The sequence below is a fragment of the Pecten maximus genome, chromosome 2 (genome assembly GCF_902652985.1).
Source record: "Pecten maximus chromosome 2, xPecMax1.1, whole genome shotgun sequence".
Taxonomy (NCBI): Eukaryota; Metazoa; Mollusca; class Bivalvia; order Pectinida; family Pectinidae; genus Pecten; species Pecten maximus.
In genome coordinates this window covers 23636653-23653978 of record NC_047016.1, presented here as the reverse complement: position 1 = coordinate 23653978, position 17326 = coordinate 23636653, and the positions used below count along the sequence as shown (strand labels likewise).

At 36.4% G+C, this 17326-nt stretch overlaps 3 protein-coding genes across 3 annotated transcripts in view; 2 read left to right on the top strand and 1 right to left on the bottom strand.

Annotated features, from left to right (window-relative positions):
- Window positions 1-17326, bottom strand: part of LOC117321560 (ADAMTS-like protein 2) — a 153831-nt gene that overhangs the window by 47883 nt on the left and 88622 nt on the right. The window lies entirely within an intron of this gene.
- On the top strand, window positions 3530-8035 carry LOC117321564. Its single transcript, XM_033876021.1, has 2 exons — window positions 3530-3621; window positions 6466-8035. Exons 1-2 carry the CDS (start codon window positions 3604-3606, stop codon window positions 7546-7548), a joined length of 1101 nt encoding a protein of 366 aa, XP_033731912.1. The 5' UTR covers window positions 3530-3603; the 3' UTR covers window positions 7549-8035.
- LOC117321565 lies at window positions 8661-13191 on the top strand. The gene is made up of 2 exons (XM_033876022.1): window positions 8661-8760; window positions 11990-13191. The coding sequence occupies exons 1-2, from the start codon at window positions 8743-8745 to the stop codon at window positions 13061-13063; spliced, it is 1092 nt and encodes a 363-aa protein (XP_033731913.1). The 5' UTR covers window positions 8661-8742; the 3' UTR covers window positions 13064-13191.

Below are 17326 nucleotides of genomic sequence, written 5' to 3'. Positions count from 1 at the left end.
TCCATCCATCCATCCAGACAGACATGTCTGTAATGTCCGTAGTTAGAAGTTAACAGATTATCAAAAACTAAATTTTCAAATTGCACGAACCAAACATTCAAAGTTTTGTATTTTTTGTTTATATTTACCCAGACTTTTTACACTTATTTACAAGTAATTTGAACACGACTTTTTAACGTCAGGGTGCCTTTGGCACCTGCCGTTATAGGCGTGGTGGGAAAATGTTGTTACTGACAGATCTCTTCCGGCTAACTATTCCTCTTTTCTGTCATACAAATGATATACATCCGCAGCCTAATATAGTTCCTATTTTGATAGCAATTATTGACACAATTTCAGTGATGTAAACCGTGTTTACTGCAATTATTTAAAATGAAATGTTAATGTTTGGTGTTCTAGACTATTTTAGAGTATAATTATTAACCTTTTTCCTCGTTAGTATATGCAATTTTGTTGGCGTAGGAATACGTAGTTCTGTCTCGATACTGCCTTGAAAACGAAAGTAGAAAAATCAGTTTGATCGTTGTGGACATTTACATGCATTCACAGAGAAACTATCCACATCTGTTCATCCTGAGTTCATATGCTGGAACATTTGATAGCTTAAAACCAATCCTATTTACGTAGTCAAATGCACCCGAGCATTCAACGAGATAACTTCAGCTGTCACGTGACTCTTCACTAGTCAGCCAAAATGGCGGTTATGTTGTAACTAAACCAACGACCGTTCGAAGTTTCATATTCATTTGTAAGTCGCTAGAATACGCAAGAAATATGTCCAGGAATTGAAGGCAAGTAATAACAAACTACATTGCCGTTTTTCGTGAGGATTTTATTAAATAAGATTATTATTTGTTGTTTGAAAAGAATCTAATGATTATGATCCGTGACTGATGTACTGGCGGTGTCAAAACTAGATATGTCTCGTCGGACAACGCGACCGCAATTTTCTATCAGAGTTAAAATGTGTTACTTAAGGGGTCATAAAATAAGATGTTTGATAGGCCTTATTAATAACTTATAGTATAAATAAAATTAAAAAAACTTCGGCTGTGTACATCTTGGATTTTATCTTTAGTTGTAGTTACTTGACAACATATTCTGTTAATAGACCGATTTGTCGCTCAGTTGATTCTTTTTTCAAAGTTTACAAGCAGCTTTATTGATTCAGGAGTATATCAATAATCTTCCACAAGCATTAAAGAAATGGGGAAAGAACTATACTCAGCTATTGTAAAGTTGTCAGCTGATATATATGTTATACATGTTTTCTTGAATATACATGTATATAGAATAGAAATACCAGGGCCAGATGAAGACATTTCATCTGATACAAATGTAACTGTCTGACTATAAAATCCAATTTTAAATTTCTTATAATATGACCTCAGACCCTGACGTTTCTCAGGGCCTTTGGCCCTTTGATTATAAACGGGCATCAGATTGTACACCTCGTTCGATATTTATGGTCATTGTAGTGGAATGATAGTGAATATAACTATTATCACAACATCCACGATGTGGCAGTGTCAAGTGTAGGGAACAAGATAACACCAATGTAATGTTACTACATAACCGATAAAAGGCAATAATTCAAAACACATGTTCCATACAAATAGGAGTAAAGTATATAAATGGAAGATAAAATATGAACCAGGTGTGCAACAGTTATCAAACACATGCTTAACATTCACATACATTAGTTGGCTAAACTAAATATGGTCATGGATTTTAGTTACGTTGTACGATACCATAAAATATTTCGAATGTTTCAAATAAAACCGCAAATTTTGAATGATAATTCCGTCGCGATATGTCACTGATGACAGTATTTAATAAGATCTATAACGGTCGCATCTAACTGATGGCTTTGTGTTATTTTACAATGCCATTTTAAAAGTGATACTTTGATGAAGAATATTCACTGGTGGTATTTGATAGTGGTATGCCACTGGTGGTTTTTGATGGCGGTATGTTACTCTTGGTATCTAAATGTGGTATGTTACTGTGGTATTTGATAGTGGTATGCCACTGGTGGTATTTGATGGCGGTATGTTACTGGTAGAATTTGATGTGGTTTGATATTGGTGGTATTTGATGGCGGTATGTTTCTCGTAGTATTCGATGGCGGTATGTTACTCTTGGTATCTAAATGTGGTATGTTACTGTGGTATTTGATAGTGGTATGCCACTGGTGGTATTTGATGGCGGTATGTTACTGGTAGAATTTGATGTGGTTTGATATTGGTGGTATTTGATGGCGGTATGTTTCTCGTAGTATTCGATGGCGGTATGTTACTCTTGGTATCTAAATGTGGTATGTTACTGTGGTATTTGATGGCGGTATTCTACTGATAGCATTTTATGGTGATATGTTACTGATGACATTTGATAATGGTACATGTTACTGATGGTATTTGATGGTGATATGTTACTGGTTGTATTTGATGGCGGTATGTTACTATGACATTTGATGGCGGTATTTTCAATAGTTGTGAGTTACCGAATGGTATGTTACTGGTGGTGTATTGCATCAGGATGATTGATTGTGTTCTCCAGTGTCACACGTGAAAAGTATCACTGGTGGCTGTGTTGATTTCAAAGATCATGATTGTTTATTGATGAGTTGTCATGGTTACACGACTCTCGTTTCCTATTGATGAGTTATCATGGTTACACGACTCTCGTTTCCTATTGATGAGTTGTCATGGTTACACGACTCTCGTTTCCTATTGATGAGTTATCATGGTTACACGACTCTCGTTTCCTATTGATGAGTTGTCATGGTTACACGACTCTCGTTTCCTATTGATGAGTTGTCATGGTTACATGACTCTTGCTTCCTATTGATGAGTTGTCATGGTTACACGACTCTTGTTTCCTATTGATGAGTTGTCATGGTTACACGACTGTTGTTTCCTATTGATGAGTTGTCATGGTTACACGACTCTCGTTCCCTATTGATGAGTTGTCATGGTTACACGACTCTTGCTCCCAATGGATGATTTGTCAGTGTTACACAGTTGTTGTTCCTATTGATGAGTTGTCATGGTCACATGACTCTTGTTTCCTATTGATGAGTTGTCAGGGATACACGACTCTTGTTTCCTATTGATGAGTTGTCATGGTAACACGACTCTCGTTTCCTATTGATGAGTTGTCATGGTTACACAACTCGTGTTTCCTATTGATGAGTTGTCAGGGTTACACGACTCTCGTTTCCTATTGATGAGTTGTCATGGTTACACGACTCTTATTGCGTATTGACTGGATGTCTAGAGTACATGACTCTTACACGAGTTGTCAAACCCACCAATTATCACCGACAAATCGATTACTCAGATTTGTTTAGATTAATTAACTCTTGCATTTAAATATTTGTATTTTTTCCGTTTCCTTATTTGTTATTATCCATTGAAAATCATTTAATCTTCCTATAGGTGTTGTATGCTTAATTACTCTTACAATTTAATTCCTGGTATGGTGATATAACAGGTACGTTATCGGCATTATACAGCCGGAACATCTTGTTGAACGCGTCATAGTCAACCTAGTGGGCGTATATAGCGTGTCAAAAGCGAGCAGCACACATAACTTGGGGAGATGGCTACCTCCACTCTGGTAAGTTTGAATTAGAAATCCTTATTAGCATCTATAAAAAATCTTATAATTTGTCTGTTAAAATGTCAATCCCTACCCAGAGTATGTACAATGCACGCGTCCAATGATGAAGAAGTATGTCAACTCTGTCGATCATTTTTTCAGCCATATTCTATGGAATTTTTGATAGTCTACCGATCTGTCTGCAACTGACATGACTTAATAGAAGGGGAGAATAATTCAAACACAATCTAATAGTTAAGAGTCAAAACTAATATGCTCAACAGAAGAGAATAATTTCCATTGCATTTTTGCGAGTGAAATATAGAAATTTATCAAACTAACAAAACTTTTATTGCATTTTTGCCAGTGAAACATAGGACTTTATTGCATTTTTGCCAGTGAAATACAGTATTTATCAAACTAATAAAACTTATATTTTCACTGCAGCGATGAGCAGTGAAAATATAAGATTTTTCAGTGAAAATATAAGTTTTGCAGTGAAAATATAAGTTTCCCGTTTTTAACCAATCAGAGCGGACGTTTGTATTCACCTCGTTGAAACTTGCCGATTTTTCGAATCGAAGCGGAGATCGATAAATTGGTTATTTTGTTGTATTTCTGAAATTTTCAGACTAGTTTTTGACAAAATACTCACTTGACGTTAGCTTTTCATACACAGATTCTCCTATAACAGCAGAAAACGTTTTAATTGTGTTGAGCAAGCCTTTCAAAATGGCGCCGTCAAGTTGACGTGGAGTAACGTCACAAAGAGATGACGTCATTACTGATTCCCGCACTTTTTGACACTATTAATTTTCGATGTTTTTAATTTTGAGTTTATGAAATGCAATCAAAAGAAAATTGAATGGTTTCCCGTTTAATATAACATATGTTTCACTCGTATGACAGAATATTTCGATAATTTTCACTCAATCTTCGCACTCGTGAACATATCGATATTCTGTCATACTCGTGAAATATATGTTATATTAAACGGGAAACCATTCAGTATCCTCTATCTATCAAACTAATAAAACTTTTATTTTCACTGCAGCGATGAGCAGTGAAAATATAAGATTTTGCAGTGAAAATACAAGGTTTTGCAGTGAAAATATAAGTTTTCCGTTTCTAACCAATCAGAGCGGACCTTTGTATTCACCTCGTTGAAACTTGCCGATTTTTCAAATCGAAGCGAAGATAGATAAATTGGTTATTTTGCTGTATTTCTGAAATTTTCAGACCAGTTTTTGACAAATAGTCACTTGACGTTAGCTGTTCATGCACAGATTCTCGTATAACAGCAGAAAACGCTAAAATCGCGATGATCAGTCCTTTCAAAATGTCGCCGTCAAATTGACGTGGGGTAACGTCACAAAGAGATGATGTCATTACTGATTCCCGCAATTTTTGACGCTCCTTATTTTTCGATGTTTTTAATTCAGTTTTTAAGTTTATGAAATGCAATTAAAAGAAAATTTCATGGTTTCCCGTTAAATATAACATATATTTGATTCGTATGACAGAATATTTCGATATTTTTCACTCGTGCTTCGCACTCGTGAAAATATCGATATTCTGTCATACTCGTGAAATATATGTTATATTGAACGGGAAACCATTCAATATCCTCTATATATTTACACTGCAGGAATGGGCAGTGAAAATATAAGATTTTTCAGTAAAAATATAAGTTTTTCGTCTTTGATGAATCAGAGCGGACCTTTGCATTCACCTCGTTGAAACTTGCCGAATTTTCCAATCGAAGCGATGATGGATAAATTGGTTATTTTGCTGTATTTCTAAAAAATAGTAAGGCTAGTTACAAAACATTTACTTCACGTTATCTATTTATGCACATATTGTCAGATAACAGCAGAAAACGCTTAAATTGCGTTGATCAGTCCTTTCAAAATGGTGCCGTCAAGTGGACGTGGAGTAACGTTTTAAAGAGATGACGTCATGAATTCCCGCCCTTTTTGACACCATTAATTTTTCGATGTTCTTAATTTTTTTTAGTACATAAAATGCAGTAAAAAGAAAATGGAATGGTTTTCGCACTCGTGAAAATATCGATATTCTGTCATACTCGTGAAATATTTGTTATATTAAAAGGGAAACCATTCGATATCCTCTATATACACAAATATGCGAACGCACTTTTATTTTCATTTAGTGTACCAAATGATATAGCTTAAGAGAATACTTTATTCACTAATTTGCGAAGGCGCTTATATCTTTATTTAACATTTAAGTATACAAACTGATATAGCTTAACAGAAGAGAATAATTTATACACAAAGTTGCTAAAGCAAATAAGAAAAGAATTGTTTATATCCTCTTTAAATTCAGATCCACTTTTCCCCGGCTATATTTATTTTAGGGTCGGTGATCGAAGTTGAATATTGTGGACGCTTTGCGGAAACCAGTGCAGTTCTCTTAATTATGCTATTCTAGGGCAAACCTTATACCCAATGCAGCATGTTCTTCTGATAATCAGTGTGATAATGTAGTTCACTATTTTAGTGTCGCCATTTTCTTTTATAAATGAAAGGAATATCGAGAACGTCCATCCTACATTGGACCTGACCTTATGTATCTGAATGTATGTGAAAACTTTCATTGTTTCCAGCCATGGATTTTGATCCGGGTTGTATTACACTGTAGAAATATACAGATCTCCATTACAGTTTTCTATGTGTAACGTATGTCGTGAGAAGGAGTGGATGAGTTTCAATAACTTGTGCCTGAACTTTTGTTCAAAGTTAGACAACACATCTATATACAAATGTAAATAATCAATAACCACATCATCTTTTAACTTCCAAACCTTATGTCAATAACATACCTATCTTACTATTTCAGCCGACAACGTCAGTGATTGGTTATAACACCACCGCCAACAGTACCTGGGCAGAGTACCATGGCAACCGCACTCGTCAGTCGTATAAGAGGGACCCGAACGAAATCCAGGAATTACAGGCGCGGTTCCTTCCGACCATTCTGGTGTCTGTCCCCGCTAACCTAATCCTTATCGTCATTATCTTATGTAACAGAAGCTTGAGAACTCAGACATTCTTCCTAGGAGTCCTCAGTCTGACTGTGTTCGACTTTTGTTACTCTGCGTTTGTTCTACCAATAAACATGGACCATTTTATCACCTGGGGAAGATGGCGTCACGGGGATATTGTCTGCTTTATCTATATAGTACTAATAAACAGCAAGGTATGGATGTCTGCTTTGATGATCATCGTGTTGTCTGTTGAACGTCTGTTGACCAAGCTACGATCGGTTGCCGTGATCGGAGAGAAAATGAGGACGAACGTATCTAGAGTGTTGATAGCCATTCCTTGGTGTATGTTCCTACTGGGTAGTATGCTTATCACTTGGATCAAATATGATGAAATGTCACGTAACAAATATATTCACGAGACTTACTGTCTGTTCATGGTGGAACAGACCTTCCATATCCCCTACATGGTCTTAGCGTTCCATATTCCACTCAGCCTACTAGTGCTGGTACCCATAGCAATGCTTCTAGTGTACAAGTACAAGAAATCAGACTGGAATCGTTTATCTGCGGGAGCTCAGGAACCCGAGGCTGTTAGTCTGTATATGTCCACCTTAAGTGTGTGGATTGCGAGTTTCGTTTATGTTGCCTTCAGTACACCTATGGCGGCTGGTTTGACTCAAATCGTCATGTGTATCCGGGGTTGGACCAAATGCCCAAGTATGAACCAATACAAGAATTCTTATACCGTCTCTCTCTTGCCATGCGTAATAATGCCTTTCTTGTGGATCATTACCGTTGAAATCCGAGCCGTTTTGTCGTCAATAAAAGCTCGTGTAATGAAGAAGGTGACATCCCCTGATGGCGAAGGTAATGGACTGTCCTTCTCCTCGCTTCGGCATAGAGTGTCATCAGACGGTACAGATATACACCATTAAATATCTCCATCACACCGAATCAACTAAAGCATGGCATTATGGGAAGTTGTATCAATCATCAATAACATGAAAGAAAAGACAGGGTCATCCCATTCGTTTATCTCCTTTAGAGCAATTTAGATTGACGTGGCTCTACGAGTACAATTGGACAGACCTAAACACACGCGTACGGGAAGTGACACAAAACACGCACGAACATTTGATTTCGTATGTCTTTGTGTAATATAAGTATTATATATATCGTCAAATATTCTTCTGTATATCACCTACGGAATAAAGGGATGGATCAAAGCGACGGTTGTAACGAAGAATGGGGAGTTTGGAACAATATCGTAAAGAACATTGTAGCTATCAGAGTAAATTATATATCATGTTGCGTGTACAAATTATAGATTGTATGATATGATGGAATCATTATTGGTGTAAATATACACTATTTATCAACTGTTTGTTGATTCGAAGATAAAACTAAGCATTCATCTCAGCACTATCTTGTTCTGTTTTATCTTATGGAGTTGTAATATATCTAATATTAATTACTGTGATCGGATGATAAAGCTCTCCAAGATGTACCAAAGTATAAACACCTTGTCCATATCAACGAGCATAACGGATTCACAAATAGACAATATTGTCAAATGTAAAATCACATCACAGAAACACAATATCGTTAACTTTGAAATGTCAAAAACACAATATCAGCAATTGTGAAATGTCAAAAACACAATATCGTCCATTATGGAATGATATCTGTGATATGGAAATTTTACAGTTCTATGGCTGGTTATACTCTACAATGATTCTAATTACCATAATATCTGTGATATTGAAATTTTACAGTTCTATGGCTAGCTATACTCTACAAACAATGATTCTAATTACCATAATATCTGTGATATTGAAATTTTACAGTTCTATGACTGGTTATACTCTACAATTATTCTGATTACCATTAATATCTGTGATATTGAAATTTAACAGAATATGTAATACTACTAGTAGTGACAGATTAGCGTATGGCCGATTCCTATCATATAACGATTAAGCCTCAAGTTAATTACGTCCAATCAGGACCGCGTCGTATATAATCATATAATAAGTCAGGGTAAATTAGGTCGATAGAAACGTGTATACAATGTGTTTCTCAAAACGTGATGGCCACTCTCATACCACGACGTTAATGGAAAAATCAAAATGTCGACCCCAGCTCTGGTAAGTTTTTACTCGCGTTTGGCGATAACTTTCGAATCCTATTTGAATTAATTCGTGAGTATTTGATAGTCGACTCCACTCAATACTTTATACATTTATATGTCTGATAACAATTTGACGTTTCTAATCAAAGTTTTATATGTCTGAAGACAGTTTAACGCGTCTGATTATAACTTTATGTCTGATGACAGTCTAACGTGTCTGATTATAACTTTATGTATGATGACAGTCTAACGTGTCTGATTACAACTATATGTCTGATGACAGTCTAACGTGTCTGATTATAACTATATGTCTGATGACAGTCTATAACTATATGTCTGATGACAGTCTAACGTGTCTGATTATAACTATATGTCTGATGACAGTCTAACGTGTCTGATTATAACTATATGTCTGATGACAGTCTAACGTGTCTGATTATAACTATATGTCTGATGACAGTCTAACGTGACTGATTATAGCTATATGTCTGATGACAGTCTAACGTGTCTGATTATAACTATATGTCTGATAACAGTCTAACGTGTCTGATTATAACTTTATGTCTGATGACAGTCTAACGTGTATGATTACAACTATATGTCTGTCGACAGTCTAACGTGTCTGATTATAACTATATGTCTGTCGACAGTCTAACGTGTCTGATTATAGCTTTATATGTCTGATGACAGTCTAACGTGTCTGATTATAACTATATGTCTGTCGACAGTCTAAGGTGTTTGATTATAACTATATGTCTGTCGACAGTCTAACGTGTCTGATTATAACTATATGTCTGATGACAGTTTAACGTGTCTGATTATAGCTTTATATGTCTGATGACAGTCTAACGTGACTGATTATAGCTATATGTCTGATGACAGTCTAACGTGTGTGATTATAACTATATGTCTGATGACAGTCTAACGTGTCTGATTATAACTATATGTCTGATGACAGTTTAACGTGTCTGATTATAGCTTTATATGTCTGATGACAGTCTAACGTGACTGATTATAGCTATATGTCTGATGACAGTCTAACGTGTGTGATTATAACTATATGTCTGATGACAGTCTAACGTGTCTGATTATAACTATATGTCTGATGACAGTCTAACGTGTCTGATTATAACTATATGTCTGATGACCGTCTAACGTGTCTGATTATAACTATATGTCTGATGACAGTCTAACGTGTCTGATTATAACTATATGTCTGATGACAGTCTAACGTGTCTGATTATAACTTTATGTCTGATGACCGTCTTACGTGTCTGATTATAACTATATGTCTGATGACCGTCTAACGTGTCTGATTATAACTATATGTCTGATGACAGTTTAACGTGTCCGATTATAACTATATGTCTGATGACAGTCTATAACTATATGTCTGATGACAGTCTAACGTGTCTGATTATAACTACATGTCTGATGACAGTCTAACGTGTCTGATTATAACTGTATGTCTGATGACAGTCTAACGTGTCTGATTATAACTACATGTCTGATGACAGTCTAACGTGTCTGATTATAACTGTATGTCTGATGACAGTCTAACGTTTCTGATTATAACTACATGTCTGATGACAGTCTAACGTGTCTGATTATAACTATATGTCTGATGACAGTTTAACGTGTCTGATTATAACTTTATGTCTGATGACAGTCTAACGTGTCTGATTATAACTGTATGTCTGATGACAGTCTAACGTGTCTGATTATAACTATATGTCTGATGACAGTTTAACGTGTCTGATTATAACTATATGTCTGATGACAGTCTAACGTGTCTGATTATAACTATATGTCTGATGACAGTCTAACGTGTCTGATTATAACTATATGTCTGATGACAGTCTAACGTGTCTGATTATAACTATATGTCTGATGACAGTTTAACGTGTCTGATTATAACTATATGTCTGATGACAGTCTAACGTGTCTGATTATAACTATATGTCTGATGACAGTCTAACGTGTCTGATTATAACTATATGTCTGATGACAGTCTAACGTGTCTGATTATAACTATATGTCTGATGACAGTCTAACGTGTCTGATTATAACTATATGTCTGATGACAGTTTAACGTGTCTGATTATAACTATATGTCTGATGACAGTCTAACGTGTCTGATTATAACTATATGTCTGATGACAGTCTAACGTGTCTGATTATAACTATATGTCTGATGACAGTCTAACGTGTCTGATTATAACTATATGTCTGATGACAGTCTAACGTGTCTGATTATAACTATATGTCTGATGACAGTCTAACGTGTCTGATTATAACTATATGTCTGATGGCAGTTTAACGTGTCTGATTATAACTTTATGTCTGATGACAGTCTAACGTGTCTGATTATAACTATATGTCTGATGACCGTTTAACGTGTCTGATTATAACTTTATGTCTGATGACAGTCTAACGTGTATGATTACAACTATATGTCTGATGACAGTCTAACGTGTCTGATTATAGCTTTATATGTCTGATGACAGTCTAACGTGTCTGATTATAACTGTATGTCTGATGACAGTTTAACGTGTCTGATTATAACTTTATGTCTGATGACAGTCTAACGTGTCTGATTTATAACTTTATGTCTGATGACAGTCTAACGTGTCTGATTATAACTATATGTCTGATGACAGTCTAACGTGTCTGATTACAACTATATGTCTGATGACAGTCTAACGTGTCTGATTATAACTATATGTCTGATGACCGTTTAACGTGTCTGATTATAACTATATGTCTGATGACAGTCTAACGTGTCTGATTATAACTATATGTCTGATGACAGTTTAACGTGTCTGATTATAACTGTATGTCAGATGACAGTCTAACGTGTCTGATTATAACTGTATGTCTGATGACAGTCTAACGTGTCTGATTATAACTATATGTCTGATGACAGTCTAACGTGTCTGATTATAGCTTTATATGTCTAATAACAAATTTTACGTGTCTGAATAAACTGAATATTTTAATCCATTCTGATGTATAAACTGTAGGCTGTAGTTGTGTAATGGTGATGAAAACTTATAATCAGATTAGTGCTGTATGATTCGGTTTGGTCCGGTTGTCATTGATGTTGATCTGGTTTTCTGTTTGTTTGTTTGTTTGTTTGATTTTTTTACTTCTGTTCCTTATAAACTGACACTGAACTTTAGAGATGAGAAATCAATGAAATGAAGTCTCATCTTAATTAAAAGACAATCCCTTCACCATTTCAGCCAAACACGACGTCGTTTGGGTACAACACCACTGCCAATAGCACCTGGCCAGAGTATCATGGTAACCATAGTTACACGAATTTCGAGATGGACCCGATCAAAGTCCTGGAGATAAAGGCTCGACATATTCCTGTGATTGTAGTTTCTATCCCATCCAACCTATTCATCATTGCAATCATCCTGGGAAACAAAAACTTGCGGACAAAGTCATTCTTCCTCGGCGTTCTCAGCATCAGTATCTTTGACCTGTGCAATGGCGTGTTTGTACTCCCAATGAGTCTAGAGCATGATCTTCACTGGAGTAGCAGATGGAATCACGGAGAACATGTATGCATTGTCTTTCAAGTCTTATCAATCTCTAAGACATTCCTGTCTTCTTTGATGAACATCGCTCTATGTATCGAACGTCTTCTAGCCAAACTTAAATCTGTGGCCGCCATCAGCCAGAAATTGACGTCGACAGTGTCCGGGGTGGTAATTGTCCTTCCTTGGTGTCTTGGTGCGCTCGTGTGTGCTCCAATTCTTCTTAGTAATCGAATATATATTCATCACTTTATATACGACCAATATTGTATGATTGTATTGGAGAAGGCTTCTCTTATACCCATCATAGTTACCATGTACCTAATCCCACTCGCGCTGCTGTTGTTGGTTCCGACAGTTATGCTGCTCGTGTACAAGTACAAGAACTTACGTAGGAATCTTTTGTCTGAGGAGCCTGTGAAACCGGAAGCTGTCTCTTTGCATATGTCCACACTGAGTGCGTGGATTGCGAGTCTATGTTATGTTACTTTGCATGGTCCTCTGTCGATTGTCATCACGCTTCTTATTAAGTGTACAATGCCCGACTGTCCAAGTACAGCTTCATACGTGAATGCTTACACCGTCTCCACCATAACGAGCGCAGTCACGCCGTTTGTTTGGATCATAACTGTTGAAGTTCGTGCAGTTTTCTCATCAATACAAACCTTCCTTTCCAGAATGCTGGTCCCGACTGATGGACGAAAGAGTGTTCTCTCCTTTTCTTCACTTAGAAACCAAATGCCAACCGACGACACCGTCGTGTTATCCTAGTACAAACTGATATGGGTGCATAATGTTATGCAATAATGTATATGCTATGTATTTGATAATATATTTGTTTTTACTGACTTATCATTTCTGATCTTTGACAAAAAGTAAACGTCAAAATAGATATTGAGTATCCGATTTTCTTACATTTTTTCTTCCTGCAAACCAAAGAGAATTATGTGAATGTTGTCAGAAAAGAAAAATTTCATACCAATATATCTTGTAAGATATCAGGTCATGTTGATGACAAAAATTTCAAAAAAGTATCATGTGCATGTTACAATAAAATAGAATTTTAGTATCTATAAAGTGAGCCACCAGTTAACGTTATAATACAAATGATGTAAAGTGAGTCAAACCACACGGTAACGTTTAAGTAACAATGATTGGTGAGTCAAACCACACGGTAACGTTATAGTAACAATGACGTAGTGAGATAAACCACACGGTAACGTTATGGTAACAATGACGTAGTGAGTCAAACCACACGGTAACGTTATAGTAACAATGACGTAGTGAGATAAACCACACGGTAACGTTATAGTAACAATGACGTAGTGAGATAAACCACACGGTAACGTTATAGTAACAATGACGTAGTGAGATAAACCACACGGTACTTAACGTAGTAGATAACCACACGGTACGTAGTAACAATGACGTAGTGAGATAAACCACACGGTAACGTTATAGTAACAATGACGTAGTGAGATAAACCACACGGTAACGTTATAGTAACAATGACGTAGTGAGATAAACCACACGGTAACGTTATAGTAACAATGACGTAGTGAGATAAACCACACGGTAACGTTATAGTAACAATGACGTAGTGAGATAAACCACACGGTAACGTTATAGTAACAATGACGTAGTGAGATAAACCACACGGTAACGTTATAGTAACAATGACGTAGTGAGATAAACCACACGGTAACGTTATAGTAACAATGACGTAGTGAGATAAACCACACGGTAACGTTATAGTAACAATGACGTAGTGAGATAAACCTCACGGTAACGTTATAGTAACAATGACGTAGTGAGATAAACCACACGGTAACGTTATAGTAACAATGACGTAGTGAGATAAACCACACGGTAACGTTATAGTAACAATGACGTAGTGAGATAAACCACACGGTAACGTTATAGTAACAATGACGTAGTGAGATAAACCACACGGTAACGTTATAGTAACAATGACGTAGTGAGATAAACCACACGGTAACGTTATAGTAACAATGACGTAGTGAGATAAACCACACGGTAACGTTATAGTAACAATGACGTAGTGAGATAAACCACACGGTAACGTTATAGTAACAATGACGTAGTGAGATAAACCACACGGTAACGTTATAGTAACAATGACGTAGTGAGATAAACCACACGGTAACGTTATAGTAACAATGACGTAGTGAGATAAACCTCACGGTAACGTTATAGTAACAATGACGTAGTGATATAAACCACACGGTAACGTTATAGTAACAATGACGTAGTGAGATAAACCACACGGTAACGTTATAGTAACAATGACGTAGTGAGATAAACCACACGGTAACGTTATAGTAACAATGACGTAGTGAGATAAACCACACGGTAACGTTATAGTAACAATGACGTAGTGAGATAAACCACACGGTAACGTTATAGTAACAATGACGTAGTGAGATAAACCACACGGTAACGTTATAGTAACAATGACGTAGTGAGATTAAACCACACGGTAACGTTATAGTAACAATGACGTAGTGAGATAAACCACACGGTAACGTTATAGTAACAATGACGTAGTGAGATAAACCACACGGTAACGTTATAGTAACAATGACGTAGTGAGATAAACATCACGGTAACGTTATAGTAACAATGACGTAGTGAGATAAACCACACGGTAACGTTATAGTAACAATGACGTAGTGAGATAAACCACACGGTAACGTTATAGTAACAATGACGTAGTGAGATAAACCACACGGTAACGTTATAGTAACAATGACGTAGTGAGATAAACCTCACGGTAACGTTATAGTAACAATGACGTAGTGAGATAAACCACACGGTAATGTTATAGTAACAATGACGTAGTGAGATAAACCTCACGGTAACGTTATAGTAACAATGACGTAGTGAGATAAACCACACGGTAACGTTATAGTAACAATGACGTAGTGATATAAACCACACGGTAACGTTATAGTAACAATGACGTAGTGAGATAAACCACATGGTTACGTTATAGTAACAATGACGTAGTGAGATAAACCTCACGGTAACGTTATAGTAACAATGACGTAGTGAGATAAACCTCACGGTAACGTTATAGTAACAATGACGTAGTGAGATCAACCACACGGTAATGTTATAGTAACAATGACGTAGTGAGATAAACCTCACGGTAACGTTATAGTAACAATGACGTAGTGAGATCAACCACACGGTAATGTTATAGTAACAATGACGTAGTGAGATAAACCTCACGGTAACGTTATAGTAACAATGACGTAGTGAGATAAACCACACGGTAACGTTATAGTAACAATGACGTAGTGAGATAAACCACACGGTAACGTTATAGTAACAATGACGTAGTGAGATAAACCACACGGTAACGTTATAGTAACAATGACGTAGTGATATAAACCACACTGTAACGTTATAGTAACAATGACGTAGTGAGATAAACCACACGGTAACGTTATAGTAACAATGACGTAGTGAGATAAACCACACGGTAACGTTATAGTAACAATGACGTAGTGAGATAAACCACACGGTAACGTTATAGTAACAATGACGTAGTGAGATAAACCTCACGGTAACGTTATAGTAACAATGACGTAGTGAGATAAACCACACGGTAACGTTATAGTAACAATGACGTAGTGAGATAAACCTCACGGTAACGTTATAGTAACAATGACGTAGTGAGATAAACCACACGGTAACGTTATAGTAACAATGACGTAGTGAGATAAACCTCACGGTAACGTTATAGTAACAATGACGTAGTGAGATAAACCACACGGTAACGTTATAGTAACAATGACGTAGTGAGATAAACCACACGGTAACGTTATAGTAACAATGACGTAGTGAGATAAACCACACGGTAACGTTATAGTAACAATGACGTAGTGAGATAAACCACACGGTAACGTTATAGTAACAATGACGTAGTGAGATAAACCACACGGTAACGTTATAGTAACAATGACGTAGTGAGATAAACCACACGGTAACGTTATAGTAACAATGACGTAGTGAGATAAACCACACGGTAACGTTATAGTAACAATGACGTAGTGAGATAAACCACACGGTAACGTTATAGTAACAATGACGTAGTGAGATAAACCACACGGTAACGTTATAGTAACAATGACGTAGTGAGATAAACCACACGGTAACGTTATAGTAACAATGACGTAGTGATATAAACCACACGGTAACGTTATAGTAACAATGACGTAGTGATATAAACCACACGGTAACGTTATAGTAACAATGACGTAGTGAGATAAACCACACGGTAACGTTATAGTAACAATGACGTAGTGAGATAAACCACACGGTAACGTTATAGTAACAATGACGTAGTGAGATAAACCACATGGCAACGTTATAGTAACAATGACGTAGTGAGATAAACCACACGGTAATGTTATAGTAACAATGACGTAGTGAGATTAACCACACGGTAACGTTATAGTAACAATGACGTAGTGAGATAAACCACATGGTAACGTTATAGTAACAATGACGTAGTGAGATAAACCACACGGTAACGTTATAGTAACAATGACGTAGTGAGATAAACCACACGGTAACGTTATAGTAACAATGACGTAGTGAGATAAACCACATGGTAACGTTATAGTAACAATGACGTAGTGAGATAAACCACACGGTAACGTTATAGTAACAATGACGTAGTGAGATAAACCACACGGTAACGTTATAGTAACAATGACGGAAGTGAGATAAACCTCACGGTAACGTTATAGTAACAATGACGTAGTGAGATAAACCACACGGTAACGTTATAGTAACAATGACGTAGTGAGATAAACCACACGGTAACGTTATATTTACAATGACGTAGTGAGATAAACCACACGGTAACGTTATAGTAACAATGACGTAGTGAGATAAACCACACGGTAACGTTATAGTAACAATGACGTAGTGAGATAAACCACACGGTAACGTTATAGTAACAATGACGTAGTGAGATAAACCACACGGTAACGTTATAGT